General features: G+C 36.5%; 1 protein-coding gene across 1 annotated transcript; it reads right to left on the reverse strand.

Annotated features, from left to right (window-relative positions):
- Positions 1–279: 279 nt before the first annotated feature.
- Positions 280–12,629, reverse strand: Hemk2 (HemK methyltransferase 2, ETF1 glutamine and histone H4 lysine). Its single transcript, XM_074072856.1, has 6 exons — positions 12,465–12,629; positions 10,701–10,787; positions 9,924–10,014; positions 5,753–5,836; positions 1,964–2,105; positions 280–950 (listed from the first exon to the last, which is right to left on the reverse strand). Exons 1-6 carry the CDS (start codon positions 12,596–12,598, stop codon positions 844–846), a joined length of 645 nt encoding a protein of 214 aa, XP_073928957.1. The 5' UTR covers positions 12,599–12,629; the 3' UTR covers positions 280–843.
- Between the last annotated feature and the right edge of the window lie 3,052 nt (positions 12,630–15,681).

Here is a 15,681-nt window from a genome sequence, read left to right on the forward strand (position 1 = left end):
GAGTAGATAATACCTGAGGCAGAACAGTGAAGGTGCACTGCTAGCCTTACCAGCTGAAAGCAAACTGCTTCTCGTAGGCCTTTATGGATAAATATGGAGAAAAAGACATTTGCCAGATCAACAGCTGCATAGCAGGAATCAAGTGATGAGTTAATTTGTTAAAGGAATAAAAACACATCTGGTACACCACCTGTAAATGGAGTTACCACTTGGTTAAACTTAGGATTACCCACTGTCATTCTCCAACATTGTCACTGTGCAAATACAAATGCCATAATAAAAGATTAAGTTCCTTTATTCCTACTTTTTATTTATCTTCTGAGGCTTTCTTCCTTATATACCCATATAAATATACCATCTCTGTTGGTTTTTCAAAAATATACATACATGATAAAAACTACTTTGCAGTTTTCTCTTTTCACTTAATAGGAGTTCACTTAATAGGACCTCTCTGGTGTAGTATCTACAGACCTGACTCCTATTTAATGGCTGCATTTTCAGTGAAATGGGCATACTAAAATTTAACCAGTCTCCGTTCTGATGAGCATTTAGTTTGGTTCCTGTTTTGCTATTATAACTAATGCTGAAATGAACATCATTTCACATATAAGTGCAACTTTTATGTATAAAATACAAATTATAAATTACATATTTACTCACACATGTGCAAATATCTCTGTAGGCCTGATTCCCTGGTGAGAGGGAATGCCCCATCTTTCCACCTCTTTCTTTTTGATAAATTTTTAATAAAATTCCTTAACCAAGGAATGACTTCAGTTTCAAAATATGCTGAATGTATTCAGCTTCCAGTAGCTCTTGGCACACTTCTAGTAGGTCTCAGTATTAGGACTTGGTGAACTTGAGGACTGAAAGGATTTCCTGGCCTGCTTGCCTGGAAAGTGCAGTAGTCCCTTGTAGACCTTGGGTCTTCAATATTTTCAAAATTTCTTCTAAAATGAAAATTAAAAAGTGAAATCTAAGTAAATCATTTGCTGATGTGTATGACCACTGTAAACAGTTTAACAAGATGGGAAACACAGACCATTTACGAATTACATTCATTTGACAAAACAATGTACATCAAGAAAATGTCCATTAAAATGAATGTGGGCTTCAGATAAATGGAAGAAGTCTGAATTTTTAAGGTATATCTGAGGAGTCTAATCAGATTGAATGGCCTGGTTTGTAATGGTAGTCTACTTTAGATCAAACAGAAACATTAAAATTATTACTGCAAGTGGCTTAGTTTTTAGTTGCCTGGCTCCAATCTCTGTCATGATTTTTGGGTGAAAAAGGTCAATGAAGGTATGGACAAACTGAATAGTGACACTGTCCAGTAAGAGTAAATGAGAAGTGTAATGTATTTCTTTCAGGCATACTGAAAAGAGCAAAAACTCCTTTTTATAAAGAAATAAAACCAAAAAGATTGCACTAAGAAAACTGAGTAAGGAAAAAGAAAAAAAAACACTAGTAATTAAAATTATGACATGATCTGAGGGACAAGGGGATATTAGATAAAAGATAAAAATCAAACTTGATATATATACAAAAAGAGAAAATAGATTATGGCCAACTTAGGTGTAAAGTAATCTGAAACCAAGATTTAAAAATCCACCCAATTAGATAACTTTCATATAAAATTTCAGATGGATCAAGAGTATATGGGAGAACTGTAAAAGGTGTGAAGACCACGGGGTAGAGAAAAAATTCACAATATTGAGAATGAAGTGTTAGAAGAAATCAGAGAATTATGAATGGGGGAAAACTACCCCCTCAACCCCACAAGGAAGACAGTATTTTTAAAAACACGAAAAACTTTACCCCTTAAAAATCTCTTTTGACATTAAATGTCGAAATGAGTTAAAAACTCATTTAACATCTCAGGTTACTTTATGAATTAGTCTTTCACATTACTTTTGTTTTCAGCAAAGTAAACAGTTAAACATAAGCTTGCCTCTATTACCTGGCTTGTTTTCTTTTATGGTAACTAAATAGAATAATCCTCCTGGGGAAAGTAGATCTGAAGCTAGTGGAAAGAATTTGTCCATGACTTCCCGGCCGTTTCTGCCACCAGCCCAGGCTGCTTCTATTCCATGACTTCCTACCTGTTGCAAATTAGAGAGATTGTTTTGACTGAAGCCAAGTTTCATTTAGATCACAAACTGAATCTTTCTGACAGATAATAATGTACTTTACTGTTGACAAAGAGACCGTAAAGTTGAGTCTAACTTCCACCAATTTCTAATTTGTGTGGCATTGGGGAAATTAGTAATGTTCTTTGTAAAATTAGTCTCTCCCTTTATCTATAAAGGGTTCAATTAGACAAAACATGATAAAAATATTATTTTAAATCTACTGTTAGGAATAAATGAGGAAGTACATTTAAATTTCTGAATGTTGCTCTGCATACACTAAGGGTTTAATAATAATTGCTACTATTAATGAAATGCTTAAATTTAAGAACAGGAGTAATGCTTATAATTAATGTAGAAGAACTAGAAAGAAGCTGGGATAGCTTATCAGAGATCTACTATTCAGAAAGCTTCAAATGTCCCAATGCATCTGCCTCACTTCTAGATTAAAGTATAAAACATACAAGCAGAGTGGGATAGTTGTATGCTACAATCCCAGCACTCTGGAGGCTAAGACAGAAGGATCCTGAGTTGGAGGCCAGTCTGGCCTACATAGTGAGTGAGACTCTGAAAAAAAAAAGCACTGGGGATACAGCTCAGTGGTAGAGTGCTTGTCTAACGTGTCTACTCTCCAGCACCTCAAGAATGTTTTGAAGAAATCAGTTAAACATTACTTCAAGACTGACACAACTGTTCTCCTTCTAGATCCTTTTATGACCTTTATCTATATTTTAGTTTTATTTATATACAATCAAGCTTTCTGCTTTTATTCATTTAATATGGCATATATTTCCCCATTTAAAATAATTACTTCATAACCATACACACAATTTTAAAAAAAGAGAAATATGTTCACACACTTGGTTAAAAAAAAGCTGCATATTTTCTTTCCATTTGCTTGTCTGCCCTCTCCTATGTTCTATACACTGGTTTTTATTTTTTGACTATATTTACAAAGATAGGATTATATTCTGTATTCTTACCTCCATCTTGCTTTTTTCATTCAACAAGAAGTTATGGAAGTCTCTTCATTTCCTCTGGTATAATTCTAATTTATTCTTTTAATGGCTATATAATCTTTTATGGCAGAAAAGTATCATATCTTATTTAACTGTTTTGGGGTATTCATTATGTCTATTTGCTTAATTTTCTTTGAATCTAATTCTGATTATTCCCATACCTGTTATACAGTCTTCTCACTACAAATTTTCACAAAGTTAATTAGGAAATTTACTACATTTTCTGTTTTTGTCCAACTGTTCTTCTGGAGACTTCCCTTTCCTGGCATTTCCTCTGAATTTCCTCTCTGGGTTTCATGTATCCCTTCCTCCTTTGTTTACACTCTTATTTTGTAGAAATCCATTCTCTGGAAATTTTAACAGATTAAGATGGACTAGGCCAGCCTCTGCCAGTTTTGTCTCTTGTCACTCTTGCTCCAATATAGATTAGGACTCCTTTGTGATATGGCTCCAGGATGCTTAGCCACATTTATCTGTTTACAGATGACTCTCAGGAAGATCACCAGGTTCCAACCTCCCCAGGGATACTCAGGCATGTTTATCCTGCTTCCTTCAGGAACATCACCTGGCACCAAACAAACTCTATTTTTCCATTTCAGAAGGAAGCAGGCACATTTGGTAGTCTTCTGTTCACCTGCTTCCTGGGTCAACTCCTGATTCTTAGGAGACCACAGGCACAAACCAATAGCATTTTATTTCATGTTTCTGGGTGTACTAGTAAGTATAGATACAACCTTTTATAAGCTCAAAGTCCTATTATTTCCTGGACCTAATCCGTAAGTCTCTTAAATCTCTTTGATTTCTTTCACTGTGCTTTCATGCTCTGTGGGCTGAAATATTCCTTTCATTGCTTTCCGTATCAGTGGTTGAGGTCTTGACAATGATCACAATCTCTTTTAATGCATTTCCTAATGTATCACTATGGAAAACCTGTCTTTAAAAGTTCCAGGACATCTGTATTTTGATCCTAGTCTGTACCTATTTGCTCAGTTCACAGGAAGTATGACACCAGCTGTCTCTGCTGGGACTGAAGAAGAGCCCAAGGCATTGCCTTACACTCAGCTACCCATGCATCCCAGCATCCCTAAGGCTTAGGAGGTGCACACAGCTTAGTGCTAGGAACATGGGGAAACACAGGGCTCTGTTTTGGTCACCATGTTCTCAGAATTGCTTCCTCATTAACTAGTCTTCCCAATAGTTTGCAAACCTAGTATTGTATGATTTATTTAACTATTTCTCCTCTGTTACAAATACAAGTTCGCATTGTTTGCCATCATCAATAGGAATGTAGTGAATATTTTTGTGAATTTTTTCACAAATGTAAATGATTTTTTAAAATTAAGTCTCAAAAGGCTGAGATTTCTGAACTGAAACATTTTTCTTACTTTTGATATTTACTTTCAGAGTGCTTTCCTGAGTTTTAAGTTGACTATCATTCATGCTATGGTTTAAATGTATATCCCCAAAGTATACATGTTGGAAACTAAACCCCCAGATTCCTATACTGGGCCCTCATGATGTCATTAGTGGAGTTACTTATTTATTTATTTATTTATGATGGTGGAGTTTGAACTCAGGGCTTACAGCTTCCTAGGCAGGCATTCTACTGCTTGAACCACACCGTATTAGTGGCTTTATGAGATGAAAAGAAACCTGTTAATGAACGCGTCTTTGCTCTTGACATGTGATTCCCCTCTGCCACAACATGGGCCTCCCTAGATGTTGGTACCTGGATGTAGCAATTCTAGCCTCCAGACATGTGAGGAATACATTTCTTTTCTTTATAAATTGCTCAGTTTGTGGCATTCTGTTTTAGCAGCAGAAAATGGACTAAGCTACCTCAGCTGCTGTTCACCTCATAACAATGACTTCCTTATTTTCATAGATTCCTATGTCAGTGGAGCAACAGGTTTTTTGGTTACTTAACCAAAATTAGTAGCAATAACAGTCAAATGGGTCTTTCCCTTTTTTGGTGTAGAACTAAGTGGAATGTTTATCAGTTTTGTCAGAGAATCATCATTAAAGAATAAAATAGGCATAATATTTAAAGGAAACTAGTCTTAGTCCATTATCAAACTTTTCTTTGTCTGCTTGAGCTTCCTGGGAAAAGGTTGATATGGTTTACCTCTTCATTACTGAGATTTAAAAAAAAAAAGTCATATATCTCAATTATTTCTTTTCCCTACCTACAATGAAAACTGGTTCTACTCTTCCATGTTTTGGTAATACCCGTGAAAAGAGGAAACCTGAAACTGTCAGAAGGAATTTCTATGTGAATTTATGGTTGATTAAAAATTATTTTGTTTTACATGTTTTTATTCATGATACTACATACATACATGCATACAGACAGGAGTATATGAATTTAAACAGTGCTGCCTGATTTGGGTAAGAACTTTAAGGGTATATGTGATCATAACTTGTAATTCTTGTTAGTTTTAGGTTCCTGTTCTATGCTACTGTTAATATCCAATCACTGACAACCAGGATAAAATGAGAGCAGTCAGCAGCATATTACTGACGTCACATCATGAAGCCCATTTTATTTTAGACACAAAATAGCTGAGAATATTAGTAATTAAAATTTGTTGTATGTCTTACCTCTTCAGGGGGAGTCACTACATAGGGCGGATTGAACACCAGAAGATCAACTTTTTCTTTCAATCTTGGCAGCAGGCCTTTGACCTACATGCATTCAACAACAGTCAGAGTTTTAATCTGGACTCTGACTTAAATAATAAACCTTTAAAAATAATTTAAAAAAAAGTGTTTGAAAACTTTGTCTATTCCACAGTACCCTAGCCTGGTATAAATAAAGCATTCATAAAATGTGAAAAAACAAAAAAACAAAACAAAACAAAAAAAAGTGTTAAAGGGCTGTACTTGTAGACAAAAAGTATTTTTTATATTTTCTTTCAGATGATTACATGCATTTAACTAAAATTAAGGACATTACCACAATGAGCAAGTGCTCAGCAAAGCCTCTGCTCTTCAACAGCATGTTTACACTCTTGAGTTCACTCTGTAGCATATATCCTCTACAGATTTGAACACAATGTAACAGCTATATCCACTAACTTAAACATTTACTTTCTATAACCAAGAGAAACAAGACGACAGAAAATATATCTAAATGCTAGAAAACACCATTCTGTCAAAGAAAGGACTTTTTGCTTTCTTCTTTTTCATTTACTTATAAATGTTCTGACTGAAAGAACTGAGGACTTGGGCTGTGGGGCTCAAGTGGTAGAGCTCTATTTAATCTCCAGCACCACAAAGGAATGAAGGGACGGAAGGAAGGGAAGGAGGGAGGGGAGAGAGAAAGAAGGGAAGGTGGGAGGGGAGAGGTTAGGAAGGGAAGGAAGGGAAGGAGGGAGGGGGGAAGGAAGGAATGGAACGTGGGAGGTGGGATGGGGAGGTTAGGAAGGGAAGGAAGGGAAGCGGGGAGGGGGAGGGAGGAAATGCTTTGAACATACTGATTAAACCAGTATGTTTGGCATTTTGAAAATCTTTGAACTGGGTGCGATTTTCTATGGAAAACAAGAAAGAATGTCTTTTTAAAGAGTACGTTTAGGGCAAAATGCCATTTAAAGTATTCCTCTGATTCAATTACATAATTAAATATTTAAAAAGTCATGTTTCATTATTTCATCTTATGTCTTCACAGGCATAGTAAAAGCAAAAACATTGTATCTGGAAGAGTTCTCATCACCAAACCATTTCCTTCAATTATTACATTGTACTAACTCTTACTCATGAATTCTGAGCCTGTTTCTTAAACGGAACATTGAAGTATCTCAAGGAAATATGCAAAACCTTGGTTATTTTAGTAACATTCCCATAATTCTTTCCCATATATGTACAGGTCCCTAACATTTATTGGATATTGTTCCATAAATGTGATTTTTGTTAAATTAAACGTAAAGAGAAACTTTACCATTCATTAAATGGCAAATCACTATTACTTTTGGTAAATAGAATGATTCTAAGAATAAATGTAGCACAAACAAAAATGCTATTAAGTTAGCTGGGCATGATGGGGCATGCCTGTAATCCCAACACTCGGGAGGCAGAGGCAGGAAGATTAAGAGTTCAGGCTAATGTGGGCTACATAGTGAGACCCTGTCTCCAGTAAAATGTTTTTAGTGATAGTTACCGTTGCCAGTTTCAGAATGTCTCAATCTACTCTCTGTTACATAGGCATTTGTCAGTGCTAAATAGTTGTTTAAAAAAACAAAAAAGTGCCAAATGCAGACCTTCTTAATGTAATCAGAATGGCTGAAAGAGAAAGGGAATAGCTGTTACAGTCACTTAATACCCAGTCATACACCTAAGTATTGCCTGTACCACTAAGCTACTTACATGTATTATTATGAATCAATGTCTTAGAATTTCCATTGTACCCAGGTTTCTGCAAGCAATCCCATTTTAATCATCCTAATAAGCTTATTGAATATGCAGCTTAAAGAGAGCCCCAAAGTCATACTTTTGAGGAAATGTTTACAAAGTTAACATTTCTTTCCTTACTTACTAAAAAAGAGAAAGGATACCATTTTTTGGAAGTAGTTCAGATGTAGCTTTGCCTCCAGGTCTAAACATGACTAATCTGCTGTTCTTCTCAGTTCTCCCCAGTAGTAGCACTGAAGTGAGGTAACAAACTTGAAATAACCAAGATCTTTGCTTTTAATTCCATGAAGAAATCAAGTTTCTCAGCCTAGTAGTCCATATGCCTACCAAGCAAGTGTTCTACCATTTAGCTACATCATTGTCCCCTATGACACATACTTTAAAAAGATTCTCTTGTAAAACTAAAAATGAAATAGAATGAAAGTGCTTCTTTTGAAACAGGTAAACTCAGCAACTCAAATAATGAGAGGTATGATAATCTAGGTCCCAAGTTTTGAATACAGGCAAGTGTAGTTTGTAAGTTGACCACAATACCAAAGCTCCCACCTATCTCTTGCTTACTGCTTTGTTGAGTCAATATTCAGTTTCAGCATCAACTTTAACTACTGAAGAGGTGACTCTGGCATGGACACCACATTCATGTCCTATAACAGCCGTGGGACATTTAGATTTGCACTCAGAAGATGTGGGCTTTAATCCTGTATTTAGCATTGCATTGACTATGTGGCTTTCAAAAAGATACTCGTCTAGTTTCCGTGTATTTAAAAAAAGCAGATGTTCTGAATTTTTTTCTCTTTTTTCTATCTAAAACATATATTTAATACTAATTATGGACACAGTAAGGAGATGAGTTAAAAATTAAAATCATGCCAGGTACCAGTAGCTCATGCCTGAAATCCTAGTTACTCAGGAGGCAGATATCAGGAGGATCACTGTTTGAAGTCAACCCCAGGCAAGTAATTCTCAAGACCCTGTATCGAAAAAACCCAGCACAAAAAAAGGGCTGGTGGAGTGGCTCAAGTGGTAAGAACACCTGCCTAGCAAGTATAAGGCCCTCAGTCTAAAACCCAGTGCTGCCAAAAAAAAAAAAAAGTTAAAATTACATTGATCTCATGTAGATTTTTATGAGCAATAACAACTTCCAGTAACACAAAAATAATTTTGTTTCTTTTTGGTTTAAGTCCTTCATTTATAAATTTAAAAAAAGCAGGAAAGCTACCTATCCTCATCAGTGTAAGAGTGATAATACAGATCAAGAAGTACAGAAAGTATTTTGGATTTTTCTTGTTTACCTGACACAGAGAGGTCATTATGACTTTTTTTCCAATACTGGGTTTGAACTCAGGGTCTTGCAATTGCTACCACTTCAGCCATGCATCCCAAGCCCTCATGATTTTTGCTTATCAAAAGGCAATTCACATTCATAACTAAAAAACAGCCCTACAAGTTAAAAATATGTTCCCTATTCATATTACTAACATTTTAACTGCAACTTAAAAATGTATGATGCTAACGTCTTAAAATAAAACAGTAATTCTAGAATTGTTATTTGTTGCCTTTACCTACACAAGACCCACTTCCCCGTTCCTCTGAAGTTCTACCTTCTGTTGTTCTCAGTCCATTGGCTTGGGGTCGGGTCTATCCTAACTCAGCTCTTGGGGTGGGATTACAACCCAGGTCGAAGCCAATCATTTACATATTCTAATCCTCTTTGGCCACAGAGATTGACAGGCAGGCATATGACCAAACTGATCAAAACAATACTCATTCAGGGCCATTTGGTAGAGTAATATAAGTACAAAAGGTTTCTTTCCTTGGGAGAATTGCTGAGAAGATAGAGACATGAAAATATTATTATTTTATGAAGGAATATTATTATAATATTCCTTCATTATTATGAAGGGAAAGACTCTCTAGGAACGAAGTTACAAGAGAAAATTCAGAGGTAAGATAAAGATGTGTGTAACATTATTTGAGTTCCTGGAGCCACCTGCGCCTGAAAAAGCTGAAAAGCTGAAAAAGCTACCATCTTTTTAAAATCTAGCCAGTTTGGGCTGGGATGTAGCTCAGTGGTAGAGTGCTTGCCTAGCATTCATTGAGGTCTTGGGTTTGATCCCTAGCACCAAAAAAGACAATACAAAAAAATCCAACAAAATACATCAAAATTTGGACAGTCTGAATACTGTTCACTGACACTTTTGATCAAGAGATACCTGATTTATATAACCAATATAAATTCACTTTGAATTGTGGAGAAGGAAGATTATACCAGTTAAGAATTTACTAAAGTTTCTCTGACCTAGAACATCTTGACCTTAATGTATTGGAAAAAGAAATTATTACTGGATAATGATTAACAGCTCACCAAATCTGTAATTATTGGTTGAATGTGAACTTTGTTATAGCGTGCTGTCTCCAGGGTACAAGCTGCTGCCTCAGGGTTGATATCGGTGCACCTAGAAACAAAAAGAAGGAAACTATATCCTGTCTTTATGAGTCAAATCTGTACCTGAGTAATGCAAGAAATGTCCTGTTAATTCTACAGAGCATATGTAGAAAAAGAATGTTTTAATAAGAGCAAAGAAAAAGGAACAAAAACTTATTATACTGATGAAAAAGATTATGATGATATAATGTACAAGAAAATACATATATATACACACATACATAAGAAGGAATTTAATTATGATTCTATGCAGCCACCAAAAATGAAATTTAAAGGAAATTTTGGGCAGGGAAATGCTCGTGATACAATATTAAATGAAGACATAGGAAATGGGAAAAAAAATTCTGAAGGAAACACACTTAGATCATGTGTGACAACATTTATTGGTGACTTTTATATTCTCAGTTTTTATAAAGATATTTAATTTCCATTTTTTCCAGTAATCAAGTTATTTACCTAAAAAAGATTCAAATTCAGAGGTAACTTAAAATTATGTTGCTTCTACAATTATACAGTATGAAGAAGCAATTTTGAACATGAATTTATAATTTTTTGGGAAGGATAATTTGCAATCTGAGTCCTTACTTCACTTAAACACTATCAGATACATACTGTCTACTTTAAAAAGCATTCATTCAAGCAGTCACTCATAATGAATTTCTCAGGGGAAGATGAGGATGAAAATTAAATACTTACATGTACAAAGCCTGAGGACCTATCACAGAGGCCAGGAATGCAGACACCACACCAGATCCTGACCCTACTTCAAGGCATATTTCCACTCTTAAAAAAAAACCCCAACAATATAAATGTTAATAACATCAAAATACACTTCACAGAAAATAGCTCATGCTAGTTATAATGTATATTTCTCCAACATCATCACTCCCCTGCAAATATATGGAAATAGAAAGGTAATTTATAATTTCTGACAACCACTTTAAGCTGGTCAATAGTGATGCAATATGTTAATAATGCATAACTCAAAATTGCTCACATTTTGGGTCATGTATTGTACATCCATAAATTATATATTACAATAGGTGGTTTTCAATTTCAACAAAACAAAATGTATGAATATTAGTTTAGGCTAGGAAAAGTAATAGAAGGATGTCATCCCTTCCCCCAAGGAGCTCCTGGGTATTCCTAAAATGATGGACATTATTATAAAATTTATTCATGAAAGACGCTTGTATCATTTTGAAGTATTTAACCTTCATAAACCCAACAGTGTATCCTAGAAAAAAAAGTTCTCCATCATAGATAGATTTAGAGCAGCAGCAGAATTGTATTTGTACATGGTATGCTGAATTGGGAAAATGTCTAGATTAACATTCTAAGATTGCTAATTTCCCCAAACAACTACACAAGAAGGTAGTTTTTTGTTTTTTTTTTAATTTTAGAACCAGTCCACTCATCTGACAAGACTGTAATGGGTTTTAGTAAGGTCTGTGAATCTTACTAAGTGGCTTCTCTGGAAATAACTATCATGGTCTCATAAAGAATTAGAATTCCAAGACTGGAAATATCCAAGACTTTATAACGAAATCAGCTCCTTTTACAGCATACTTTGCAATGCAATTTGTGCTCGTAAATCTTTCTGAGATATCTTGACAATAAAAGTCAAGTTATAAAATGGTATTGTTCCATACTCTATTCCAGTAAATCCCAAAGTTCCATCGTCTATGATGAAAAACGAGTCTTGGAACAGTTTATACGTGGAAAAATATGACGAAGTTTTAAGAGAGATGAACACAATAAAGGTCTTTGAAACCACCTGACAGCTGTTTGGTTCATTCTGAGGAAACCCAGTTCAAGTCTTGATCATTAAATAAGCCTAACAACCCCAATTCTTTTCACTGAAAAATTACAACGCAGGGATTTATTCTTCTTGTCATTAAAATTTATGGCAAGCAGTTCAACAAATCAGGAGGCTAGGGCAGATTCTATAGGCTGTTGCAGGCAACTTTTAAGGTTTTTACAAAAGATCTAACTACATGAAACTTTTTTTTTTACAATTAAATGAAAAAATCAGTTTCTCATTCATACTAGCTACATGTAATTGCTGTTTCTTTACAGAACATTACTGAATGGGTTTTAAATACTTCCACACCAGGATCTCACACTCCTTTCACTTTTGTGTCCTTTCGTTGCTAGAGGGTGCTTTTCTTGTACTGAGCAAATCAAATAATCCCACGCAATTTCTAAGTATTTTTTAAAGAATGCTGAAAACAAGCAGAGTTTCCGGGAGCTCTTAACACAGTACCGCCGCTCTTCCGGGTAAGGGGAGAAAGATGCCGCGCACGCTCGCACGCCCACGTCCTGCTGTCAATCACCGCCCAGGGACCCGCCCTGCCTCCTCGGTCAGGGCCGCAGCAACAGTGCTTCCGCAGGCCGTTCCCGGCCGCCTCCCCAGGGCAACCAAGTCCTCTCCCGCTGGAGCCCTCGCCCTCCTCGCACCCTGCTAGCTCAGCTGTCGCCGCCTCGAGCGCGTCCAGCAGCAGGAATGTGTCCTCTGCGGGCTCATACACGTCGCTAAAGGCGCCGCGACCCACGTGTCCATAGAACGGCGTGGGGAAGCTAGGCGCCGCCATCTTCCGCCTCTGCGTCTGGCGCACATGCGCAGAAAGTCGCGCATGCGCCGGAGCCGGGCGTTTCCCGGGGAATGGAGCGCTTTGAAGGCGCGTGTCTCCTTGTGTCGTAGTAAATTGTGGATGCTGTTAGAATTTCTAAGCAGTCAGCGATGTACTCTGCAGTTCTTGACATTTCTTTCATCTTCTTAATATTTAAATTTATTTCTTTTATGGACTAACCTGGTCTGCTCATGTTTGAAGTCAATGTTTCTGCATTCTAATGACATTTAGAAGTTTTGTTCCATTAGGATTTGCAAAACTAGTTACTTAATTTTGTTTTTTTTCTTCTTTTTTGTAACAGAGTTTTGCTGTGTAGCCCATGTTGTCTGTAACTGGAGAGCCACCTGCCTCAGTCTCCTGAGTTCTGTGATTATAGCAAGCTTGAACCACCAAGCCTGACCTATGCTGTTTTTGTTTGTATGTTTTTTGTTTTGTTTTTTAGCATTAGTTGAACTTTTAGGTTTTGAGAGTTAAGATTATGATTTTTAATCCTTCGATTTTTAAATGTAGTATATTACAAAAATTGCTTTCCTAATGTTGAATAACGTGTGCACACTTTTTATAAATCTTATGCCTGTAATACAGCTCTTCTTTCTATTAGAATTCTGCTGCCCTCACAGATGGAGGTAGGTTTTTGGAACGTTTGGTAGAATTCACCTATAAAACTGGCTTCACTTGGTGCTATAACTAGTGGATGCATCGCTGATGTTTTGTGGAATTTTCTTGTTCTTTTTTTTTTTTTTTTCATTTATTCAATGTGCATACATTGGGTCATTTCTCTACCCTGCCCCCCTTCCACCCTCCCTTCCCCTATCCCCTCCTCAGTTCCAGGCAGGTCCTGTTCTGCCTTATCACTAATTTTGTTGAAGAAATGACATAAGCATAATAAGGAAAACAAAGCATTTTTGCTAGTTGAGTTAAGATAGCTATACAGAGAGATTCCTACTATTGCCTTCATATATCCGTGTGTTATGTCCCATGTTGATTCAACTCTAACTGATCTTTACATTGGTTCCTGATCCCCTTCTCATGATAACCTCTGTTGCTTTAAGGTTTCTGTATTAGTTCCTCTGCAGTGGGGACATCAAACGCTTTCATGTTTTGGGTTTTCTACCTATTCCTATATCTCACATATGTGCTCTCCCCTTGTCATGTGATCCAAGTCCAACCACATTGCTGCATTTGCTCTAGATCTAAAGTCCGCATATGAGGGAGAACATACGATTTTTGGTCTTCTGAACCTGGCTGACCTCGCTCAGAATGATGTTCTCCAGTTCCATCCATTTACCTGCAAATGATAAGATTTCATTATTCTTCATGGCTGAGTAAAATTCCACTGTGTACAAGTACCACATTTTCTTGATCCATTCATCAGTAGTGGGGCATCTTGGTTGTTTCCATAACTTGGCTATTGTGGATAGTGCTGCAATAAACATGGGTGTGCAAGTGCCTCTGGAGTAACCTGTGTTGCATTCCTTTGGGTATATCCCCAGGAATGGGATTGCTATATCATATGGCATGTCTATGTTTAGATTTTTAAGAAGTCTCCAAATTTTTTTCCAGAGTGGTTGCACCAGCTTGTATTCCCACCAGCAGTGGATCAGGTTCCTTTTTCCCCACATCCTTGCCAACACATGCTGTTAGTGGTGTTTTTGATGATGGCTATTCTGATGGGTAAGGTGGAATCTTAGTGTGGTTTTGATTTGCATTTCTTTTATGGCCAGAGATGGTGAGCATTTTTTCATGTGTTTTTTGTCCATTTGAATTTCTTCTTTTGAAAAAGTTCTGTTTAGTTCAGTTGCCCATTTCTTAACTGGTTCATTGATTTTAGGAGAGTTTAGTTTCTTAAGTTCCTGTATATTCTGGTTATCAGTCCCTTGTCTGATGTAAAGCTGGCAAATATTTTCTCCCTCTCTGTGGGTGGTCTTTTCAGTTTAGAGACTATTTCTTTTGTTGTGCAGAAGCTTTTCAATTTTATGAAGTCCCATTTATTTGTCCTTTCTCTTAGTTGCTGGGCTGCTGGGGTTCTATTGAGGAAGTCTTTGCCTGTACCTATTTGTTCCAGAGTGTTTCCTGCTCCTTCCTGTAGTAACTTCAGAGTTTCAGGTCTGATATTTAGGTCCTTGATCCATGTTGAGTTGATACTAGTATAGGGTGATAGACATGGATCTAGTTTCAGTTTCTTGCAGATGGGTAACCACTTTTCCCAGGAACATTTGTTGAAGAGGCTGTCTTTCTCCATCATATATTTTTGGCACCTTTGTCAAAAATGAGGTGGGTATAGTTGTGTGGATTCATATCTGGGTACTCCATTCTTTTCCACTGGTCTTCATTTCTGTTTTGTGCCAGTACCATGCTGTTTTTATGCTATTGCTTTGTAATATAGTTTGAAATAAGGTATTGTGACACCTCCAGCATTACTCTTTTTGCTGAGTATTGCTGTGGCTATTTTCAGTCTCTTGTGTTTCCAAATGAACTTTAGGGTAGGTTTTTCTATCTCTGTGATGAAAGTCATTGAGATTTTGATGGGAATTGCATTAAACATGTAGATTGCCTTTGGTAGCATAGCCATTTTTTACTATGTTGATTCTACCGATCCATGAGCATGGGAGGTCTTTCCATCTTCTGTAGTCTTCCCTGATCTCTTTCTTCAGGAGTTTGTAATTCTCTTTGTAGAGATCATTCACATCGTTTGTTAAATTAACTCCTAGGTATTTGATTTTTTTGAGGCTATTGTTAATGGAATTGTTTCCATGCATTCCTTCTCAGTTTGCTTGTTGTTGTATAGAAAAGCTAATGGTTTTTGTAAGTTGATTTTGTATCCTGCCACCTTACTGTAGAGGTTTACGGTGTCTAAGAGTTTTTGGGTAGAGTTTTTTGGGTCTTTAAGGTATAGGATCATATTATCTGCAAATAAGGATATTTTGACAGTTTCTTTACCTGTTTGTATTCGTTTTATTTCTTCTTCTTGCCTAATTGCTCTGGCTATAAATTTCAGTAGCATGTTGAATATGAGTGGGGATAATGGGCACCCTTGTCTAGTT

The sequence above is a fragment of the Castor canadensis genome, chromosome 5, assembly GCF_047511655.1.
Source record: "Castor canadensis chromosome 5, mCasCan1.hap1v2, whole genome shotgun sequence".
NCBI lineage: Eukaryota > Metazoa > Chordata > Mammalia > Rodentia > Castoridae > Castor > Castor canadensis.